At 53.6% G+C, this 19,968-nt stretch overlaps 1 protein-coding gene across 1 annotated transcript in view; it reads right to left on the bottom strand.

The window, feature by feature from the left end:
• KAZN (kazrin, periplakin interacting protein) overlaps nt 1–19,968 on the bottom strand; it is a 1,074,891-nt gene that overhangs the window by 3,019 nt on the left and 1,051,904 nt on the right. Inside the window, exons 11-16 of the mRNA XM_039228973.1 lie at nt 19,209–19,414; nt 18,602–18,720; nt 10,274–10,505; nt 8,598–8,699; nt 7,899–8,065; nt 2,219–2,333 (exon numbers count right to left, since the gene is read on the bottom strand). Coding sequence (XP_039084904.1) covers nt 2,219–2,333; nt 7,899–8,065; nt 8,598–8,699; nt 10,274–10,505; nt 18,602–18,720; nt 19,209–19,414 — 941 coding nt within the window. The remainder of the gene's footprint in view (nt 1–2,218; nt 2,334–7,898; nt 8,066–8,597; nt 8,700–10,273; nt 10,506–18,601; nt 18,721–19,208; nt 19,415–19,968) is intronic.

Genomic DNA, 19,968 nt, shown 5'->3' with positions numbered 1-19,968 from the left:
TCCCCCATTCTAACGACTGTGTGACCTTAAGCAAGTTGTCTAGCCTCTCTGTGTGCTTCCTGCTGTTCAACCCTAGGCGAGAGCTTTGTGTTCCCAACGGAGGGAACTGGTTGGTTGCCAAGGGTGAGGACAAATATAGTCTGATTGTCCTCAAATGTCTCCCACCTCCCTCCTCAGCAGGAGGAGAATGGAGGATGGGTTTTTTTTTTTTTAATATTTTTTATTTATTTCTAGGAGAGAGAGAGACAGGCTGAACAGGAGAGGGTCAGAGAGAGAGGGAGTCACAGACTCCGAAACAGTCTCCGGGCTCTGAGCTGGCAGTCAGCACAGAGCCCGACGCGGGGCCCGAACCCACGAACCGCGAGATCATAACCTAAGCGAAAGTCGGACGCTTAACTGACTAAACCACCCAGGCGCCCCAGGATGGGTTTAATAGGAGAGGAGGGAATGTCTGAGCATGGGCGTGAAGTCTGACCGCGTTCCCAAGTCGAGAAGAAATATTCTAGCACCACCTGGTGCGGCAGAAAGGGTGTGCATTACAGAGACTCATAAACTAGGGGCTGGATCCCTGCTTTGCCACTTCCCGGCTGTGTGACCTTGGATGAGTCACCTGCCCTCTCTGAGCCTCAGTTTTCTCAGCTTCAGGGTGGGAATAGCAGCTCTTTTCTCCCAGAGCTGTCACAAAGAGTAGAAATCGGATCTGTGAAGCACACAGCAAGGTGTTGGCAAAGGGCAGTAGCTATTATTACCTTCCGCAGCAGCCAGCCCCTCAGTGTATATTTATCTCTTATTTTGAATGTATCTCCATTATAATCACCCTCATGGTGCTTTGTAGCTATTTATTTCCTCGACTGCCTTTGTTTCTAGTGTAGTGTTTCTCGACCTTTAGTTCAATGTTGCCAACTTTATTTTATTTATTTATTTTAAATTTGTTAATTTTTTAAAACATTTATTGATTTTTGAGAGACAGAGAGCAAGCTGGGGAAGAGCAGAGAGAGAGGGAGACCCAGAATCTGAAGCAGGCTCCAGGCTCTGCGCTGTCAGCACAGAGCCCGACGTGGGGCTCGAACTCATGGACTGTGAAATTGTGACCTGAGCCGAAGTCGGACGCTCAACCGACTGAGCCACTCAGGCGCCCCAATGTTGCCAACTTTAAAAAGGAGCCATTCAGACATTTTCCTTCTAATCCCACTGCTACCATGAAATCCTCACACCACAGAATTCTCGCACAGGGTAGAAATTCTCTGTGTTTCTGCTCATGTATCGTGTATACACCTGTGCCTGATACATAAAGAGTGAGGTTTTTGCCCCTCCCCACCAGACCCATTTCCACCCCGTTCTACACTGAGAGCACCGTAAGAGTAAGGGAGGGAATTTATTCACGCTTGGCCCCATTCATGCTCAGGCTGGTGCCGAAAACACAATGCGCATCCAAAACGTGTTTGCTGAATGAATGGAAGAATTCTTGGACTATCCACTTCTGCCATCTGTGTCTACACACACTTCCGTTTAGGAATCTGGGTCAGTCTGAGCCTATGTGAACTGATCCAAACCGCACATGCTTCCATACACCAGAAGCCGATCTGCCACTCCCGGTCAGATCGTTGGAGTTCAGGAGCTAATCAGTGGTTCTCAGAGTCTGGGGTGCATGGACCCCACTGGTTTCCCCTCACCCCAGAGGCCCTTGGTTTTAGGAGGCCCAGGTGGGGGGCGCCTGGGTGGCTTAGTCGGTTAAGTGTCCGACTCTTGATTTTGGTTCAGGTCATGATTTCATGGTTGGTGAGTTTGAGCCCCGCGTCGGGTTCTGAGCTGAGAGCACAGAGCCTGCTTGGGATCCTCTGTCTCTTTCTCTCTCTGCCTCTGCCCACACATGCTTTCTCTCTCTCTCTCTCTCTCAATAAATAAATAAACATTTAGGAGGCCTGGGTGGGTCCCAGAATCTGCCTGTTAAGCAACTGCTGGTGATTCTGAGGCAGGCGGGTGAGACCTGTGCTTTGAGCTGCCGCTCTGAGCCTGGGGGGTGGGGGTGGGGGCCGCTTAAGCATCACACAGGTCAGTTGAAGGTGACTTCCTCTTTTCTGTCTGTATCTGTGACCTGGCCCATCGGTACCCCTCCACAAGCGAAGAGAGGAGTTAGGAGGGGGCATCACGGGTCTGGATGACAAAAAGACCCTCCCCTGGCTGCAGGACTCACTGGTGAAGGCATCAAGCCACTTACCCGGCCAGTCTTGTACTTGATGCCGCCGCTGTTCTCCTCCTTCCCGGCCCGGGTGATGCTGGAGGCCCTCCCGGGGGGTGTTCCGAAACGCTCAGCCTCCCGGATGCCTGAGGAGCTGGGGAGAGACATGTCCTGCGTCAGCAGTGGGGGACCCCATCAGCCACCATCACCCAGAGACACACACACTCTCACGGGTGACGATGACCGGGACAGCTGCAATTTACTGCGTTCCTTCTGTGTGCCACCCAGTGCTAAGCACTTTACGAGTGAATCTGAAGCATCAGGAAAATTTGCCCCACCATGCACTTGAGATCTGTGTCTCCCCCACCCCACTTCACAGTGACTTGTTGACTGAAGTGACCCTGGTACGCCCTTCTGTGTGTTAAAGCTCTGAAGGCTTCTGTCAGAATAGGATTTGACAAACTGCACCTGCTGGCTGATTCTGCAAATAAAGTTTTATTGGAAGACAGTTATGTCCATTAGTTTACATGCTGTCTAAGCCTGCTTTCTTGCTCTAAGAACAGAGTTGTATGCTTTTTTAAATGTTTAGTTTATTTTTGAGAGAGAGGTAGAGCATGAACAGAGGAGGGGCCGAGAGAGAGGGAGACACAGAATCGGAAGCAGGCTCCAGGCTCTGAGCTGTCGGCACAGAGCCCGACGTGGGGCTCAAACTCTGTCCACTGATTTATTTCTCGGGATCTGTAACTCACAGAGGACTGACACAGAGTTGGGGCTAGACAGGGGTTTATCAGGAGAAGCAGGATGTGTGTGTCAGAGCAGATGCTGCCAGATGGTGCCAGACACTGCCCGCTCGGTGTGTGCCTCGTCACGGCGACAGGAGGCAGCTGGGACGAAGATGTCATGCTGGGACTTAGTAACTCTGTGAACGTGCCCCCCTGGAGTCAGGCGAGGAAGCTAATGTTCCCCGACTCCATGGCCACACGCCGTGGATGGGGTGGCCACAATCTCCCGATGCACTCTGAGCCTCCTGGCCCCTCCTATCTACGTGGTCGCAGGGCCTCTGGGGATGCTAGGGGTGGGGGCAGGGGCTCGTCAGCACCCCCGTACACTTCCCCGCATGGTGGAAGGGCACTGGGTCCTGGGTGGGAGATGCTGGCACGGCCACTGGCTACTCTTATGGAAGTCACTGTACTTCTCCGAAGCTAGTTTTCTTACCCAGAAGATGGAGTGACAATCAGGGGCGCCTGGGTGGCACAGTCAGTTAAGTGTCCAACTCTGGATTTCAACTCAGGTCATGATCTCCAGGTTTGTGAGTTTGATTCCTGAGTCGGGCTCTGTGCTGACAGCTCAGAGCCTGCTCAGGATTCTGTCTCCTTCTCTCTCTGCCCCTCCCCTCCTTGCTCTCTACCTCTCTCTCAAAATAAATAAAAAATAAACTTAAAAAATGGGACAATGATCCCTTGTCATTCAGCTTCCTCCTTGTGGACGAGGATCAGACAAACTAAGGGATGAGACAGAACTTTGCTGATGATAACTTACGTCACCTGGTCCCCACGAGTCTTGGGTTCAATCTGGGACGGAGTCTCAGGTTAGTCCTTGGTAGCTATTCAATGGTCAGGGATGTTTCTTTTAATTTTAATTTTTTTTTTTTACATTATCTGTTAGTTTATTTATCAAGAGAAACTATTCCATAACCCAACATTCATGTCTCATAGTTCAGGAACACAGGTTAGTGACAAACTTCCATGGAACTCAACCCAAAGAAATTCTTTACACTCCAAAATCACTTTGCACTCTGAAAGTTACCAGCCTTCCTCATCTCCTCAAAATCTTTCATGGAATCATAATTTCTGTAGAAATCTGCATATGCCTTCTTTCTTGGTTTGGCCACAGCAAACTTATAGAAAGCTGCAACCCCCAGGGACACAGCGAATGCTCCAACAATATGAAATCGCAGGCGCTTGGCCAGAAGGCCTCGCATCTGAGGTTTCATCAAAGCACCGGAAGTCATGGTAGTTATTCTCCTCAATGCCAACCTCAAACCCAACGTCCTTCCTGATTCAGAAATGGACCTAATTTTAATTTTTAAATGTTTATTTTTGAGAGAGAGAGAGAGAGAGTGCACAAGCAGGGGAAGAGCAGAGGGAGAGAGAGAAAGAGTGAGCGAGGGAGACACAGAATCCGAAGCAGGCTCCAGGCTCTGAGCTGTCAGCACAGAGCCTGACGCGGGGCTCGAACTCAGAAACCGTGAGATCATGACCTGAGCTGAAATCAGTCACTTAACAGACCGAGCCACCCAGGCACTCAAATGTTTCTCCATTTGAATCCTCCTACCCCATCAGACTATTCCAGAAGGACACATCCCAAAGGGCCAGCACCACGTGCCCTGCCCCCTCTCTCTCCGGAAGGCTAAAGTCAGCGCAGAAGGACAGAGGGAGGGAGGGCAGTGGGCGGGGCAGCTTCACACTTGGGCCACCGCAGAGGTGCCCCGGGGCAAAGCCTGAGGATCTTGGTTACTACAAACCCATCAGAACGTCCCACACATCTCACCCTGTGCCCGGGGGTCACGTCTCCACCAGTGTCTGGCTTAGCTGGGGACTCTGGCACCAGCAGGCAGTGCTCTCTAGAATTTCTTAGAAACTCATGAAGTTCTGCTTCCCCCGAGCTGGCTGAAGTCTCTTCCCCTGGCCTGTGGCAGGTTCTCAGCAAAGGGTTCCCAAATGCCACGCGGAGACCCGATGCACGGGCCACCAACAGGAAGCCACGGGGCACGTGCACGGGCACGGGCCACACGTAAGGAAGCAGCACTATGCAGAGGTGACGGCAGGGAGGCGGGCCCGGGGTCCGGGCTGCAGCTCAGACCTCTCGCCCAAAAAATAAGGAGGAAGAGCCTACTTTCCTCTTCCTTATCCTGATACCAGAAAGACTGCTTTCGTCCTATTCTTGAAAAATTTATTTAATGTTTATTTATTTTTTGAGAGAGAGAGAGAGAGAGCGTGAGCAGGGGAGGGGCAGAGAGAGAGGGAGACACAGAATCTGAAACAGGCTCCAGGCTCTGAGCTGACAGTCAGCACAGAGCCCGACGCGGGGCTCGAACCCACGAACCGCGAGATCATGACCTGAGCCGAAGTCGGACGCTTAACCGACTGAGCCCCCCAGGCGCCCCACTTTCGTCTCATTCTTAAGGGAGTCCTTGGCCTGTCAACAGCATGGAACCCACCCTATTTGTGTCCCACCAGAAACTTCCCCAGTTCCCTGTTCCCCAAATCTTGGATAGTCCTCTAAATCCACCTGTTACTCAGGAGTGGTCAAGGGTTTAATCAGACACACAAATGGCTGCTAATGTTTAGCTGGTGCTGCCCCTCCAGGCCTCAGCATGTATTAAGGCCATTACAGGTCACAGTGCTCCAGAAGGGAGGTCAGGGAAGGTGACAATTCGTAGGAGAAAACCCTTTTTCCCGCACCTGTTGATTTGTGGCTCATGGAACACAGTTCTTGTCAAACTTTGGTCTCCACGGAACTATCTCAAGGTGCTCAAACTGTGGATTCCTCGGCTTTGCCGGCAGACAGCGGCCCTGCAGCTCTGAGTTAGGGCCAGGGATCTGCATTTCACAAGGGTGCCGATGATTTTGTTGTGGGGGTCCATGGATCACACTTTGAGAACCGCTTGGGTGTTAGCCTGCTGATGGGGAAGGGCACCTCAGGACTTCTGGACTCTTGCTACTAATATACAGCTCCCTCCCCCGCTCCCCCGAGCCTCAGCGTCTCCACCTGCATAACATGGGGTGTGGCCCAGCTGCTTCCTGGGCCTTCATGTGGTTTGGGGGTTCAGCACTCAGGGTTCGGACTCAGAGAGTCTCCGATTCAAATCTGAGCTCAGGGGCGCCTGGGGGGCTCAGTCGGTTGAGCGTCCGACTTCAGCTCAGGTCATGATCCCACGGTTTGTGGATTCAGGCCCCACGTCGGGCTCTGTGCTGACAGCTCAGAGCCTGGAGCCTGTTTCATATTCTGTATCTCCCTCTCTCTCTGCCCCTCCCCTGCTCATGCTCTCTCTCTCTAAGAAATAAATAAAACATTAAAAAAAGTTTCAAATCTGAGCTCAGTCAGCAAAATGGACAAAGCTTTAGCTAGACTTGCCAATAATTAAAGAGTAAAGATCAAATTACTAAAACCAGGGATGAGTGAGGGGACATTACTACCAGCTTCACAGGAATAGGGGAGGTTGTAGGGAAATGATGATGTAATCAATTGCATACCAATAAATGAGCTAACCTAAGCAAAACGGACACATTTCTAGAAGGATATAAACTACTGGAACTGATTCATGAAGAAATAGAAACTCTGAATAGATTTGTAACAAAGAAAATTGAAGTAGCACAAAAAAAAATTTTTTTTATTTCCCCAAAGAAAAGCCCAGAACAATGAGGCTTCACCAGTGAATTCTACTAAATGTTTAAGGAATAATGAAAACCAATCCTTCACAAACTCTTCCAAAAAAATGAAGAGGAGAGACTACTTACCAACTTAATCTATGAGACCAGTGTTACTCTGATACCAAAACCAGACAAAAAATATCACAAGAAAAAAAACCCTATAGACGAACATCCTTTATAAATATAGATGCCTGGGGTGCTTGGGTGGCTCAGTCGGTTGAGCGTACGACGTCGGCTCAGGTCATGATCTTCCAGTCTGAGTTCAAGCCCCACGCTGGGCTCTGTGCTGACAGTTCAGAGCTGGAGCCTGCTTCCGATTCTGTGCCTCCCTTTCTCTCTGCTCCTCCCTTACTTGTGCGCTCTCTCTCTCTCTCTCAAAAATAAATAAACTTCAAAAATAGTTTAAAAAATATATAAATGTAGATGCAAAAATCCTCCTGCAAATGTTAGCAAACTTCTCCCAGCAACATATAAAAAGGAATATACACCACGATCAAGTGGGCTTTATCCTAGGAATGCACGCTTTCCAAGGTATGGAAATCAGCCAATGTCATATTAATAGAACAAAGGGCAAATCTGGCTGTGCTACTTACTAGCTGTGTGACCTGGGGCAACGACCTTGGCCTCTTTGAACAAGTTTCTCCATTTTCAAAGGAGGGATAGTGACACTGATTCTTTGTGTTGTCACGAGGAGGACATTAGTGTCCATAGCAAGTGTCCAATACACCTTAGCGTAACGGTAATTATTTCATGGAGAGAACCCACTGGGGGGGGGCTAGGTCATCTGTCCAGGTGCCTATTCTCTGGTCACTTTTCAGGTGAGGAGAGTGGGGTGGGCGGGCTGACACGGCCTGACCCCGGGACCATCAACACCATCAGTATGCTCGCCACTGCCCCCAAGCCTCTGTCTCCACAGCTCTCCCTGCCTGAAACAGCCACCTTGACCTCTCCGGCCAGTGTGAATCCTCCCCAGCTCACACCCCACCCTCACAGGATCTTTCCTGACACCTGTGCTGTTCACTGTCCCTTCCTAAGTGCCGGGGGCGGCGGGGGAGGGTCGAGGTTTCACCACACACTTCATTCAAGACCTGACCACTCCTCTACCTCTTTGTCGACTGTGACCTTCCCGCTAAAGCACTTTGCTTCTCTGAGCCTCAGGCTCCTATGTGTAAAGGGAGGCTACCGTGTGGTAGGGGAGAAGGGGGTTACAGGAAGTGAGGGGCCGTGGGGAGGTCAGGATCTGCTGCTTCCTAAGCCCCAGAGCGGGGCCAGCAGCCCTCACTCACCTGGCCGGGTGGAAGATGGCGCTCATCTCCTCCGCCAGGTGCCTCCGGAGAATGTGCTTCCCGCTCGGGATGCCCAGGGCAGTGGCCATGGCCTCGGCGTTGAACGTGGGTTCCAGCACCAACACGGCACCGTGGATGCCGCTGTTGGTCAGGTTGTCTGCGTACTCCTGAGGGCAAAGCGCGGGGCTGGTTAGCCTGGGGGGCTGCCCTGCTGGGCTGAGAGGGCCACCCTGTTGTCCTGAGCCTGCCTTGCTGGCCTGAGGTGCCCTCAGCTGCAAGTGGGGACATGTCCCCTACAGCAAAGGCTTGTCCCCCTGGGGACCAGTTAGTTAAAGCCCGAGGGGGAGCCCCTCACTCCTTTAGGGGCCATGAAGACGGTCACCAAGACGATTTTGTCACTGACACCCCCAGGCTGTGGCAGGCAGCCCATAAATACTTGTTCAGTGAGAAGAGGAGCCCAGATCCACCCCGACCCCAGCTTCAGGGACAGCCCAGCCTCCCCACGCCTGCTATGAGGAAGGCATCATTGATGGGGGTCCTGCGGCAGGGGCGGGGTGAGCGCCCCCTCCTCTGGAGCGACAGGAGGCAGGCATTCTCACCCGCCTGGGCAGACACCCCACTCCCACAACGTGGACACACAAACGTGTGTGGGATTTGCGTATGCCTGCGAGTCACCCCCAGCGCACCCCCACCTCTCACCTTCAGGTCAATGTCCCGCACCCACTTGTGCACCCGCTGGTTGGTCCAGACCACGGGGTCTGTGTTCTGTGTTTCGCAGCGGGCGCGGCGCTCCTGGAGGGCCTGGTGTGGGGAGGACAGCGGGTCAGCTGGTTTGGGGGGGAACCACGCACAGATCACAGGGAGCGAGTGTGCACTGTGTGGGGGGACCCTGGTGTGAGGTACAGGGAGAAGTTCTGGCTGGAGAGCCCCAGCTTCTCTGGCCACGTCAGGCTGGGGCTTGGCCTTTCATCCTGGGAAATGGGGAGAAGCCTGCTTCTGGGGCGGAGGGCTGAGCGAGACCCCGCAGCTGCCTAGGTTTGTACCCCAGGCCCCCACCTCCTGACACGGAGTGGGTGCCCAGTGACGTGGCCCTTCCGTGAGGGGCTAGGTCTCTCATGGGTCCACCCAGCCCCTGGGGGCAACGAGTGTCACCCTGGCATAAAACGTCACTCATGGCCACCTGCAGAGGGATCAGCCTGGTCCCCTTTAGTAAGCCCCCTTGGGGGGACTGGCCCCCAGGATAGGACTCCTGGGCTCATGGTGGACACGTGGATTCCGCCCCTGGCAGCCCGTGGAGTTCTCCAACGTGCCCGGAGCAGCCCAGTGCGCCATGCTCCTGTCCACACTCGACTCTCACCATCTTCCTGCACATCCGCCTCCTTCACCAGACTGGGGCTCCGGGGGACCGAGGCCTGTGCCGCAGGTCCCTGCAGTCGGCGTGTGCCAAGGGTTGAAGTGGACAGCTCCCTCCTCTATCCTCTCCTCCTGACCCCCAGCTGCTTGTGCTCTGACATGACTCTAGCAAAAGTAAACCACCTGGACGGACCCCGCCCTGCAGACTAGGGCCCCTCCCTCAGGGATATTGGGGTCCCGGGGGGAGCTGCAGCAGATGCCCTGTGCTGTCTGGCTTGGCAGGGCTCCGAATCAAGGGGGGGCATTCAGAGTCCAAACTCTGACTCTCCCCGCTGGTCTCCGGGACCTACCTGGCCTTCCTGTTCACTCCCCCACCTCCGACCCAATACTGGGACCACACAGGATTCTCAGTTCTGCTGTTGCCACACATCTGTCCTCTGGGCTTCTGCTTGTGCTGTTCCCTCTGCTGGGTTGCTTTCCCTTCACATCTCTCACTGAGTGATCCCTGAAATTCCTCTCTCAGACTTGAGTTCCTCTGTCACTATCTCTAGGAAGCCTTCTCTGATTCTTCTGAAAGATACTCCTTTGGATTTTCATAAAGCCCTGGACTTCCCTCACTGGGGCAACTTTCCATGGTATCGGGGCACCAGCTTCTGTGTGGTTCACCCTGCTCAGCAGTGAGCTCCTGCAGCATGAGGGTGCCCCACTTCCTCTGAATTGGGTACCGGGCCTGACCCATGCCCAATAAGCAGTTGTTGGAAGAAGGGAGGGAGTGAGGAAGGGGTGGACAGGTGTGTGCGGATAGGTGCATTGAGCTAGGTGGATGGATGGATGGATGTGTGGATGGGTGCACGGGTGGCTAGGTGGATGGGTGCATGTGTGGATGGGTGCACAGATGGCTAGGTGGATGGGTGCGTGTGCTGATGGATGATGGATGGGCAGATAGTTGGATGGACCGAAGTGGGGACCAGTGTGGAAAGAAGAGCTGTGGAAGGGCCCCCACCACCTGCCCTGGTCCTCACCTCCCTGTTGAAGTTCACTTGGTGCAGCAGCTCGATCCCCAGCAGGATGCTGACCTGGTGGAACTTCTTGGACACGTTCAGGTGCTTCTCCAGGTCCCGCTTCATCAGGGAGAGCAGCATTCGCCCGTCGACCAGGTGGTTTTGGAAGGCCTGAGAGTACTGGCACAGGCCGATGTCGTTCAGCCAGGCCTTGGCCACCCAGTGATGGTCCAGGTCAGCGGCTTTGGACAGGCTGGCGAGGAGAGACATGCCCGGGAAGGGGGATGGGTGGGGGACAGGTGGCAGGAAGAGAGGGACGGGAAGACACGGGGCGGCGATGGGCAGAGATGACGATGGGGGGGATAGCAGGGTGGGGTAGTGAGGGGGACCGAGAAACCAGGGAGATGGACAGGAAAAGGGATGGAGTGAAGAGACAGGAAGAAAGAGCCAAAGCAGGGGTGAGGAGAGAGGTGGATACAGGGGGTGGGAGGAGACAGAGATGGACAGAAAGACAGGCAGACACAGGGAAACGGAGAGCGAGCCCCAAAGAACAGAAAAAGGATCAACAGAGAGGTGGACAAGGGAAGAGGAAAAGAGAAGGGAGTATATTTGGACACACTGCGTGAAGGGGACGGTGGCGGAGCAGCAGCGACATGGGCGCTGGGAGGCAGCACCTCTGGGTGCCCTCAGCATCCTCAGCCTGCCCCTGGGCACACTCCCCCGGGAACGTCCATCTGTAGAGCAGAATCCCTGAACCTGCGAAGCCACGGCCCGGGCCGTCTCTCCCCAAGGTCACACTGTGGCATGTCTTGGAGGCAGAATTAAAACCCCCGTTTGCCCATTCCAAGCCCTCTCGCCTCACAGCTGTATCTCAGATTCTCTGCGTCCCACACAGACCCTAGCTCAGTGCCGCACACGTAGTAGGTTCACAAGGAATACTTCCCAAACGGATAAAAAGGTGGATGCTCCTGGCCAAGAGGTCCCCTCAGCTGTCATTCCCCTGATCGCCACACGGTGGCAGCCTCACAGAAGGAATGAGAACAGCACATCCCACCTAGCGAGGGACTTGAGAGATGACCCCCGGGGCTGCCCGGGGTGGGTATTCACTACGAAGGGATCAGGACGTGATAGGGAAATATGGGCTCACAGAGCGACACCGCCCTCCTCCCCATGTCTGGGATTGAGACCAGCATCCTCCCCTCTCCCCCAGATGGAAAGCCCCTCAGCCACTTTCCAGCCCCCTCCCTGTGCACCCGTCTCTAAGAACTGAAGCTGGGGACCTGGGTGGGATTTTCACTCCCACCTGACTCACCTTCCTCCTTTCCACTCTGCACTGCCACTCAGGGCGACCCCGTCTGTCCCTGGGCTCTGCCCTCCCGCTGGTCTCCGCCCTGCTCCAGCTGAGCCCTCCCCAGGCCCTCCCCAGGGCAGCAGCCACTGCCCTTCCTTCATCGAACTGATACGTGCGGAGCAGCTACTGACCGCTGTGCTCGGGATGGATGCTGCCACATAATGGGCACGTCTTCGCTCCTCTCATGGCCCCTTTCTTTCCTTCTTCCTTCTCCCCCGTGCTCTCTGTTCCCTGATGGTGCCATTTCCAGGGCTCTGGATTACATCTGTAAATGAGGACTCCCAAGTTCTCATCTCCCCTCTCCTGTCTTCTGAGACCCGGCCTCTTACTAACTGCCCTCTTGGCATTTCCTAACTGTCAGCATCTCACATTTAATGGGCCCCAAATGAGAAGCCTTGACCTCTTTCCCAGCTCTTCCTCGTTCCCCGCCATCACCCAGCTCCTGGTCCTCACTTGCCATCCTCTCCCCTCCCCCACCGGGTCTATCAGTCACTCTGGTCAGTGTGTCTGTCCCGTTTTCTCCTTTTCTGGGCTCAGTCTACCACCACCTCTGGCACAGATCCCTGCAATTGCCTCCTTACTTCTCCCGCCACGTGCTCGGCCCCTTCTAATCCACTTTTCCCCGTAGTGGCCAGATGGTCTTTTAAAAACATCAGTCAGGTCAGGTCCCTTCTCTGCCTAAAACCTTCCTGTGGAAGAACCTTAAATGCACATTACTAAGTGAAAGGAGCCAATCTGAAAGGGCTACATATTGTATGATTTCAACTCTATGGCATTCTGGGAAAGGCAAAACTACGGAGACAGTGAAAAGAGCAGTAGTGGTTGCCAGGGGTTAGGAAGAGGGAGGGATGGATTGGTGGGCACAGGGGCTTTTGAGGGCAGTGAAATCATTCAGTATGATTCTGTAATGATGGATGCATATCATCAGATGTTTGTCCAAACCCACAGAATGTACAACGCCAGCAGCGAACCCTAACGTAAACTATGGACTTTGGATGATTGTGATGTGTCAGTGCAGGTTTATCAGCTGTAGCAAATGGTCCATCTGCTGGGAGATGTGGATTATGGGGAAGGCGTGGGGGCAGGGGGTCTATGGGAAATCTCTGTACTTTCCCTTCAATTTTGCTGTGAAACTGAAACTGCTCTAAAAAGTTAAAGTTTAAGAAATGAGGGAGAAACAAAGACTTTTTAAAAAACAAAATTGGGAGAATTTATCATCAGAAGAATAAACTGCAGGAAATGCTGACGGACTTTCTTCAAGAGGAAAGAAAATGGTAACTATATGGAAACTTGGCCCATACAAAAGAATAAAGAGAAAATCTCCTAAAAGTCACAATAGAAAACCACCAGACTCAGAAATAGGCAGATGACTTGAATAGGCATTTCTCGGGGAGACTGGGTGGCTCAGTCGGTTAAGCGGCCGACTTTGGCTCAGGTCATGATCTCACGGTTTGTGGGTTCGAGCCCCGCGTTGGGCTCTGTGCTGACTGCCGGCTCAGAGCCTGGAGCCTTTTTCAGATTCTGTGTCTCCCTCTCTCTTTGACCCTCCCCTGTTCACACTCTCTCTCTCCTTCCCTCCCTCCCCCCCCTCTCTCTCAAGAAATAAATAAAACAAAAAAAAATTGAATAGGCATTTCTCCAAAGATGACATACAAGTAGCCAATAAACACACAAAAAGATGCCCATCACTCAACACTAGGGAAATGGAAATTTCACTACAAAGAGATACCACGTCATACCCATTTGGATGGCTAAAAAAAACAAACCCAGAAAACAGGTGTTGTTGGGGATGTGGTGAAATCAGAACCCTTGTGTGCTGTTGGTGAGGATCTAAAGTGGTGTCACCACTGTGGAAAACAGTATGGTGGTTCCTCAAAAAATTAAACATAGAATTATCATATGATCCAGAAATTCCATTAGAAGCCACCAAGTGTCTACTAAGAGAGGAACGGATAAGCAAAATGTGCTATATATACACAGTGAAATATTATTCAGCTTTAAAAAGAAAGGAAAATTTGATACATGCTACAGTTTGGATGAATCTTCAGGACATGATGCTGAGTGACGTAAGCCAGGCACAGAAAGACAAATACCGTATGAGGTACTGAGAGTAGTCAAAACCATAAAGGCAGTAAGTAGAAGTATGGTTGCCATTATACTGGGAGGAGAGGAGAACAGGGAGTTTGTGTTTATTGTGTTATTGTGAGCATACAGTTTCAGTGGTATAAGATGAAAAGAGTCTTGGATGTAGATGGTGGTGATGGCTGCATGGCAATGTGAATGTATTTTATACCACTGAATTGTGCACTTAAAAATGGCTAAGATGGAAAATATGTGTACTTTACCACAACACAAAAATTTTTCTAAGAATGACAATCACTGGAAATGATAAATATCTGGGTCAATATTTTTCTCATTTGCGAATCTCCTTAAATCTACAATAATGGACAGTTTAAAAGAAATATAGTAACAATGTATTACGGAAACATATAGTCCATATAAATAAAAACGCAGGAAAACAATAGTACAAAGGCAGGAGAAGAAAGCACCTTCATCTAGACACAAAGTTGTATAATATTATCTGAAGACAGACAGTGTAAGTTACGTATGTGTATTAGAAACTGCAGAGAAACAATTAAAAATAAAACAAAAAAGAGTAGCTCATAAGCTCGCAGTAGGAACATCTAATCAATAAAAAGTCAGTAAAAGAGCGGGGAAAGGAACAAAAGGTAGATCTAAAGGAAACAGGGCAAAATAAGAAAACACTTGTGGTTCCCCTTTGCAGGCATAACATCAGGAGTCACCGGAGCTGCCCAGCAAGGTCTGGCCTCCTCTCCCACGCCGGCCGCAGGCTCAGGGGCACCCGGATGCCCTGAGCTCTTGACCCCATCGGGTGGGGGCGCTGGCTCTTCCCTGGACCCCTTTCCTTCTGGTCTTGCCCGTGGCTCATTCCTCACCTCCCAGCACAAGCTTCCTCTGACCGTTTTGTCTGGAGTTGCTCCCCTGGCCTGCTGCTCTGCCTCTAAGTATTTCCTGCAAAGCACTAATTACACATGGAACTTCAAGAATTAACTCATCTGAGCACAGGGACTGATCTGCTGACGAGCCAGCCCAGCGCTCGACACCTGTCAGGTGCTTCACTGGAAAGTCGGCCAAGAAAAGGAAGTGGGGGGGGGGTGTTCCCAGCTTCACTCTGCCTTCTCCTGCCCCTCAGCCCCCCAGGACCACTGGGCTCTGCTCACCGAGGCCGGGACCTCGGGGTCTCCAGGCTGTTCTCCACCCCCACGCCTGACTCCTACAGGATTCTGCTGTGTTCTCGCTCCTCTGGAAGCCTTCCCGGCCCCTCGCGCTCGGTCAGAGCCCTTCTCAGTGTCCAGAGGCCCCTGGGCATCCCCGCCCCTGCCCTTGTCACCCTGCTGTTCATCTGGCCAGTGGCCCACCCCACCGCCAGCTTCTGGAGGGTGGGAGCGGGTGTGGCATATCTCCAAACACCGAGGCTCCCCACCTGCCTCAGAGTTCACGGCCAACAGCTTCTGTTCTACAATCCAGTGCATTGGAGACAAAGCAAGGCTGGGTGAGCGGGGCACTGGCTCCCGTCCACCAGGAGGTTGCCCAGGACGGAGCTCCTGAACTGCACACGTTTAAAAAAGTTATTTTTTTAACGTTCATTCATTTTTTGAGAGAGACAGAGCACGAGCTGGCAAGGAGCAGAGAGAGAGGGAGACAGAATTGGAAGCAGGCTCCAGGCTCCGAGCTGTCAGCACAGAGCCTGACGCGGGGCTCAAACCCATGAACCGTGAGATCATGACCTGAGCTGAAGTCAGATGCTTAACCGACTGAGCCACCAGATGAACTGCAAACTTCCGGCCCAAGTTCCCCTCTAGGGAGACAAAGTCCCTGGCTGACGCCCTCTCAGCACCCCAGGGCGGGGTGGCCCTTCCCAGGCCTCTCTGCCATTGTCCTGGGTCCCCTGACCAGGGCAGGAGTCAGAGCTCCCAGTCCTCCTCAGCGGATGCCATGGGGCCAGGGTTGTCCCTGACGGGGACAGAAGCCCTCCTCTCCTGAGCGAGGGTTTGCTCAGCGAATCAGTGGTGCAGCAAGACGTAGGGTGGTGTGTTGGGAGGGGTGCATGGCGGAACCTACTCGAGAGAAGCCATTTATAGCCAGCAATATCCATCCACATGCTGCCGATTAATGCACTCTTGCCCTTCAAAACGGTTCCCTTTTCATTAAAGTTGTCCCCATGGGGCCTCAGCTTGGCAACACTTTCCCGGCTGTTGGTTTGAGCTATTGTAAGTGCCCGAGTTGAACAAAATGGCATGACTTTAAAAGTAATTCAGATGTTTTATAAAATTTGACACTGTCCCCGCCCCCAAACTGGGGCTAAATTAAACCCTGAAATCCGAGTTTGGGCACAGAATTTAGATATCGTCTGGGTCATTATTCCACACTGAAAACACGAGGCCATTCTAGCTCTATTACCTTTAGCTCAGGGACCTTGCCTCTCTGTGCCCCAGTTTCCTCATCTGTAAAATGGGACTAATCATGTTTGCCTCACAGATGTCGTGAGGGCTGGAAGAGACAAGAGAGTGTGAAACTCTTAGCACAGAGTCTGGGGCACATTCCGTGTTCCACAAGTAAGTGTAGTAGGGACGGTCAAGGTTGTTAACGTTAAGGCAATGTAGGATAATGGAAAGGGGATTGATCTCAAAGCTAGGTATTTGAAATGTAACTGCGCCCATTTCTCTGGGCCTCACATTCTCTGTCTTTAAAATGGGGGCAAGAATGTCTATCACACATGGATGTGGTGATGGGTAAATAAAATCATGTCCATAAGGCAACTGGTGTATTTTAGAGATAAGGGGAGCCAGGCCCAGAGAGGGTAATGTCATGGCCAAAGCCACACAGGATGTGTTCTTGAAGATAACTTCACCGGGGTTCTTATCCTAGAGTTCATGGGCCCCTAAACGTTTCGTGAGGGAGTCAAAGGGTCCCAGGATACAAAGTTGTGAAATTTGGTAGATCTCTTCTGGGGCAAGTGTCAACTGCTTTTACTAGACTCTCAAAGTGGCCTTGGTCTCTGAAAGTTAAAAGAACCGCTGTCTAATTTAACTCCCTTCACTTCACAGGTGGCAAGAGCAAGGTCATGGCAAGTCAGATACAGGCCAGAATTCCACAGGGAAGGAGCCCCTCCCGCGGGAGGCCCTTGGGGGTGTTTAATTCTGGGACGCAAGGTCCTCGGAAAGTCGCGATCGCAGCCGTCTGGATTTTTCAGACTCTGCTCACATCTGGCTGCTATGTGTATCCACCCCTTTCCAGGTACCAGAGAATCTCGGTTCCTAGAGGCTCTTGGGGGGGTCAGTCCCATTTTGGGGGAGCTTGGGCAGCGACCCCACGTTTTCTCCAGGTGAAGCAGGCAGCCCCGCCCTGTCAATGGCCAGCGCTCACCGACCACATTGGGAGGGGATAAGGGCGCAGGAGGCGTCCCCAGCTGGGGTGGTGGAGGCTGGTGAGCGTGTGGGGGAGGCGCTGGTTAGAAGGGGGTGGTGAGTGTGAGGTGCTTGCGAAACCCTCTGGAGGGGAAGCGCCAGGAAAGCAGGCTCATGTCCGCCACTTCCCTCCCCTGCCCCACACTGCTTCTCCGCCCCATCTTCCACCCCCAGGCCTGTCTTCCACCCCCAGGGTCCTGACTTGCTGACAAGTCTTTCGGCTTTGTGCTTTGCTTGCTGTGAGTTGCTGTGAGTTTCTGATCTGATCTCAGACGTACTCCCTGCCGCCTGGGAATCACGCCACGGGCCCCTCCCCAGGACACCCAGGCATCTGGTCTCCTGCTTCCAAACCAGCCCGAGCCCTAACCCCCGCACTTTTTAATCCACAAAGCTGCTTCTGCAAATAATAGCACACACCACCAGGTTTGATTAATTAACTGCACAAAAATGATGGGGAAACCAGCGAAGGAGATAATTATGCAAAACAGAAAGTGTCAGATTTACTACGCTGGCTCTTTCTTCCCCTCCGCACGCTGAGGATTGAAGGGGGGTGTCCTGATTTCCCGGGAGCTGCCTGGTGAATGAGCTCCCCGACACGTCCTGCTCACAAAAGGTCAGGAGGTGGGCAGGCAGGGGCTAGGGCAAAGACGGGGTGCGTGGAGGGGAAGCCAGTGGGAGCAGGCCACACCTGAGGAGAGGGACCTCGGGCCGTTCCCAGGGGTGCTTGCTAAAGGAGCCCCCGTCCAGCCGGCCCCAATCCTGTGCGCAGAGACTGCAGTAAAGCCCTTCATTGGGGCGCCCGGGGGGGCTCAGTCAGTTAAGCGTCTGACTCTTGGTTTCGGCTCAGGTCAGGATCTCACGCTTTCGTGAGTTTGAGCCCCGTATCGGCCTCTGCGCTGACAGTGTGGAGCCTGCTTGAGGTTCTCTGTCTCCCTCTTTCTCTGCCCCTCCCCCCCCACTGTCTCTCTCAAAATAAATAAATAAACTTAAAAAAAATAAGCCCTTTACGTCTATATCTCCTCTGTCCCATTCTGCTTCTCCCTGCCTTATGCCATCATTCCTCACCCTGGAATAGTAGGGCTGGGGGTTGGGAAGGAGGCAGAGCAGACATGCTGGCCGAATTCCCAGGCCTGCTCGGGCTGGACCTCGGACAGAGAGGAGGTACTGGAGCCCTGGCTGCGGAGATCACAGGGGCCTCGCTGATTCCCTGTATCTCTATATTTCTGAGGGGAGGGCTGGCCCAGAGCGGGACTAGAGTGAGGCTGGCCCCTCTGGCCATGGCATTCCCGGGCACACCGAACCCCTCCCTCCCTGGCCAGTGGCATTCCCGGGCACACCGCACCCCCGTCCCTGGCCAGTGGCATTCCCGGGCACACCGCGCCCCCCCCTCCGTGGCCCAGCCTACATTGCCTCTTGGCCCCCACTGTGGGATCTGGAGGTCTCACGGCGGACTTTTCTCCCTTCTCCCGGGAGCCCAGCCCAGGCAGGGTGCCCGGAGGGCCGACCCACCTCCGGCCCGCCTCGGCGTCGCGGTAGTCCTCGATGGCCAGCCGGAGCTTGCGCCGATGCAGGGAGCTGCACACTCCCAGGCCCAGCTCCAGGTCCTCATCACTCAGGCTCAGCAGCACCTGCTCCCCAGGGAGGCGAGGCCTGAGTGCCCAGAAGGGGGGGTTGGGGTGGGCACCCGAGGCTCCCAGGACCTGCTGCTGGCTGCTCGGCAGAGGCCTGGAGGGGCCTACAGGGGTGAGGCTGGACCCTCCCACCACCCGTCCCCCTGCCCATCCTTCTTTGCAGAGCACTCGGTAGCAGTAGCACAGCTCCAGGAGGTGAGAGTCACATCCTGGCCAAAGAGGCCCCTGGTCCAGTCCCCACCTCCCCTTCAGCCAGGTACGGGGAGGGGAGGGCACGCTCAGAGGGCTCCGTGCCTTGCTGGGGAGACACAATGATTTACTGGGGACCCTGGAGCCTGAACCCAGTCCAGCTGGCTCCTAGAACACATCTGCCCCTCACCCCGGGATGGGATGCGGGTGATGGTGAGTGGAGCAGGCCATCTTTGGGTCCGTGAGGCTCATGGGAGGGCGAGGAGGCTTCCACCGCGATCCCGCAGGTGCCCTACCTTCCCGCTCTTGACGTTCTCTGCACACGCCTTGACGTACATGGGCATGGCCATGACCACCTCCAGCCACGCCTGGACGGTGCCGGCCTTCCAGTGGGACATGGGGGTGGTCCTGACCAGCTCCACCTGCTGCAGCCGGTCCATCTGCTCCTCGCCCTCCGACAGGCTGAGGCTCTGGCGCGTGGGGCTGCACTGGCTGTCCGAGTCTGCAACACACAAGGGCAAGCTTGCTGGGGAGGGGGGCGGGGTGGGGGTGGGGTCACATCAGGGGGCGGGGGCACGGACTGGGCAGGCAGTCCCCGCCCTCTCAGGGTCTGCACTCCCAGGGTGGAGGAGGAGGGCAGGGATGTCTTCTCCTCTTGCGTTTCTTCTTTGCAAAAGCAAAAAGGCTTGTTTTGTTTTGCTGCCCCTCCCCCATGACAAAAGCAATCTGTCCCTCCCCACCCCACAGAAGAAAAGAATTTTAAAAACTTAATCCAGAAAAGAATGAAAATAAAACAGAAAGTGAAAATCGCCCCAAATCCCACGCCACCCAGAGACGGCAGCTGTTAGTGTTTAGTTAAATATTCTTTGGGTTACACAAATGCCCACGCTTATAAACACACACAGACCCACGCGCAGACACAACGTGCTCCATTCTGTAATACACTGTTCTCATTTACACCGTGGAGGGCGTCTTTCCGTCTCAGCAGAGATCGGTGGCAGCTTCTGACTGCACAGGATTCATCAGAGGATGCATTCTACTTTCTCTCGCCTGCCT

This window comes from Hyaena hyaena, unplaced genomic scaffold, assembly GCF_003009895.1.
Source record: "Hyaena hyaena isolate Hyena2069 unplaced genomic scaffold, ASM300989v1 scaffold_35, whole genome shotgun sequence".
NCBI classification, from domain to species: Eukaryota; Metazoa; Chordata; class Mammalia; order Carnivora; family Hyaenidae; genus Hyaena; species Hyaena hyaena.
The sequence above is the reverse complement of the archived record's forward strand: the minus strand, read 5'-3'. Positions and strand labels throughout refer to the sequence as shown.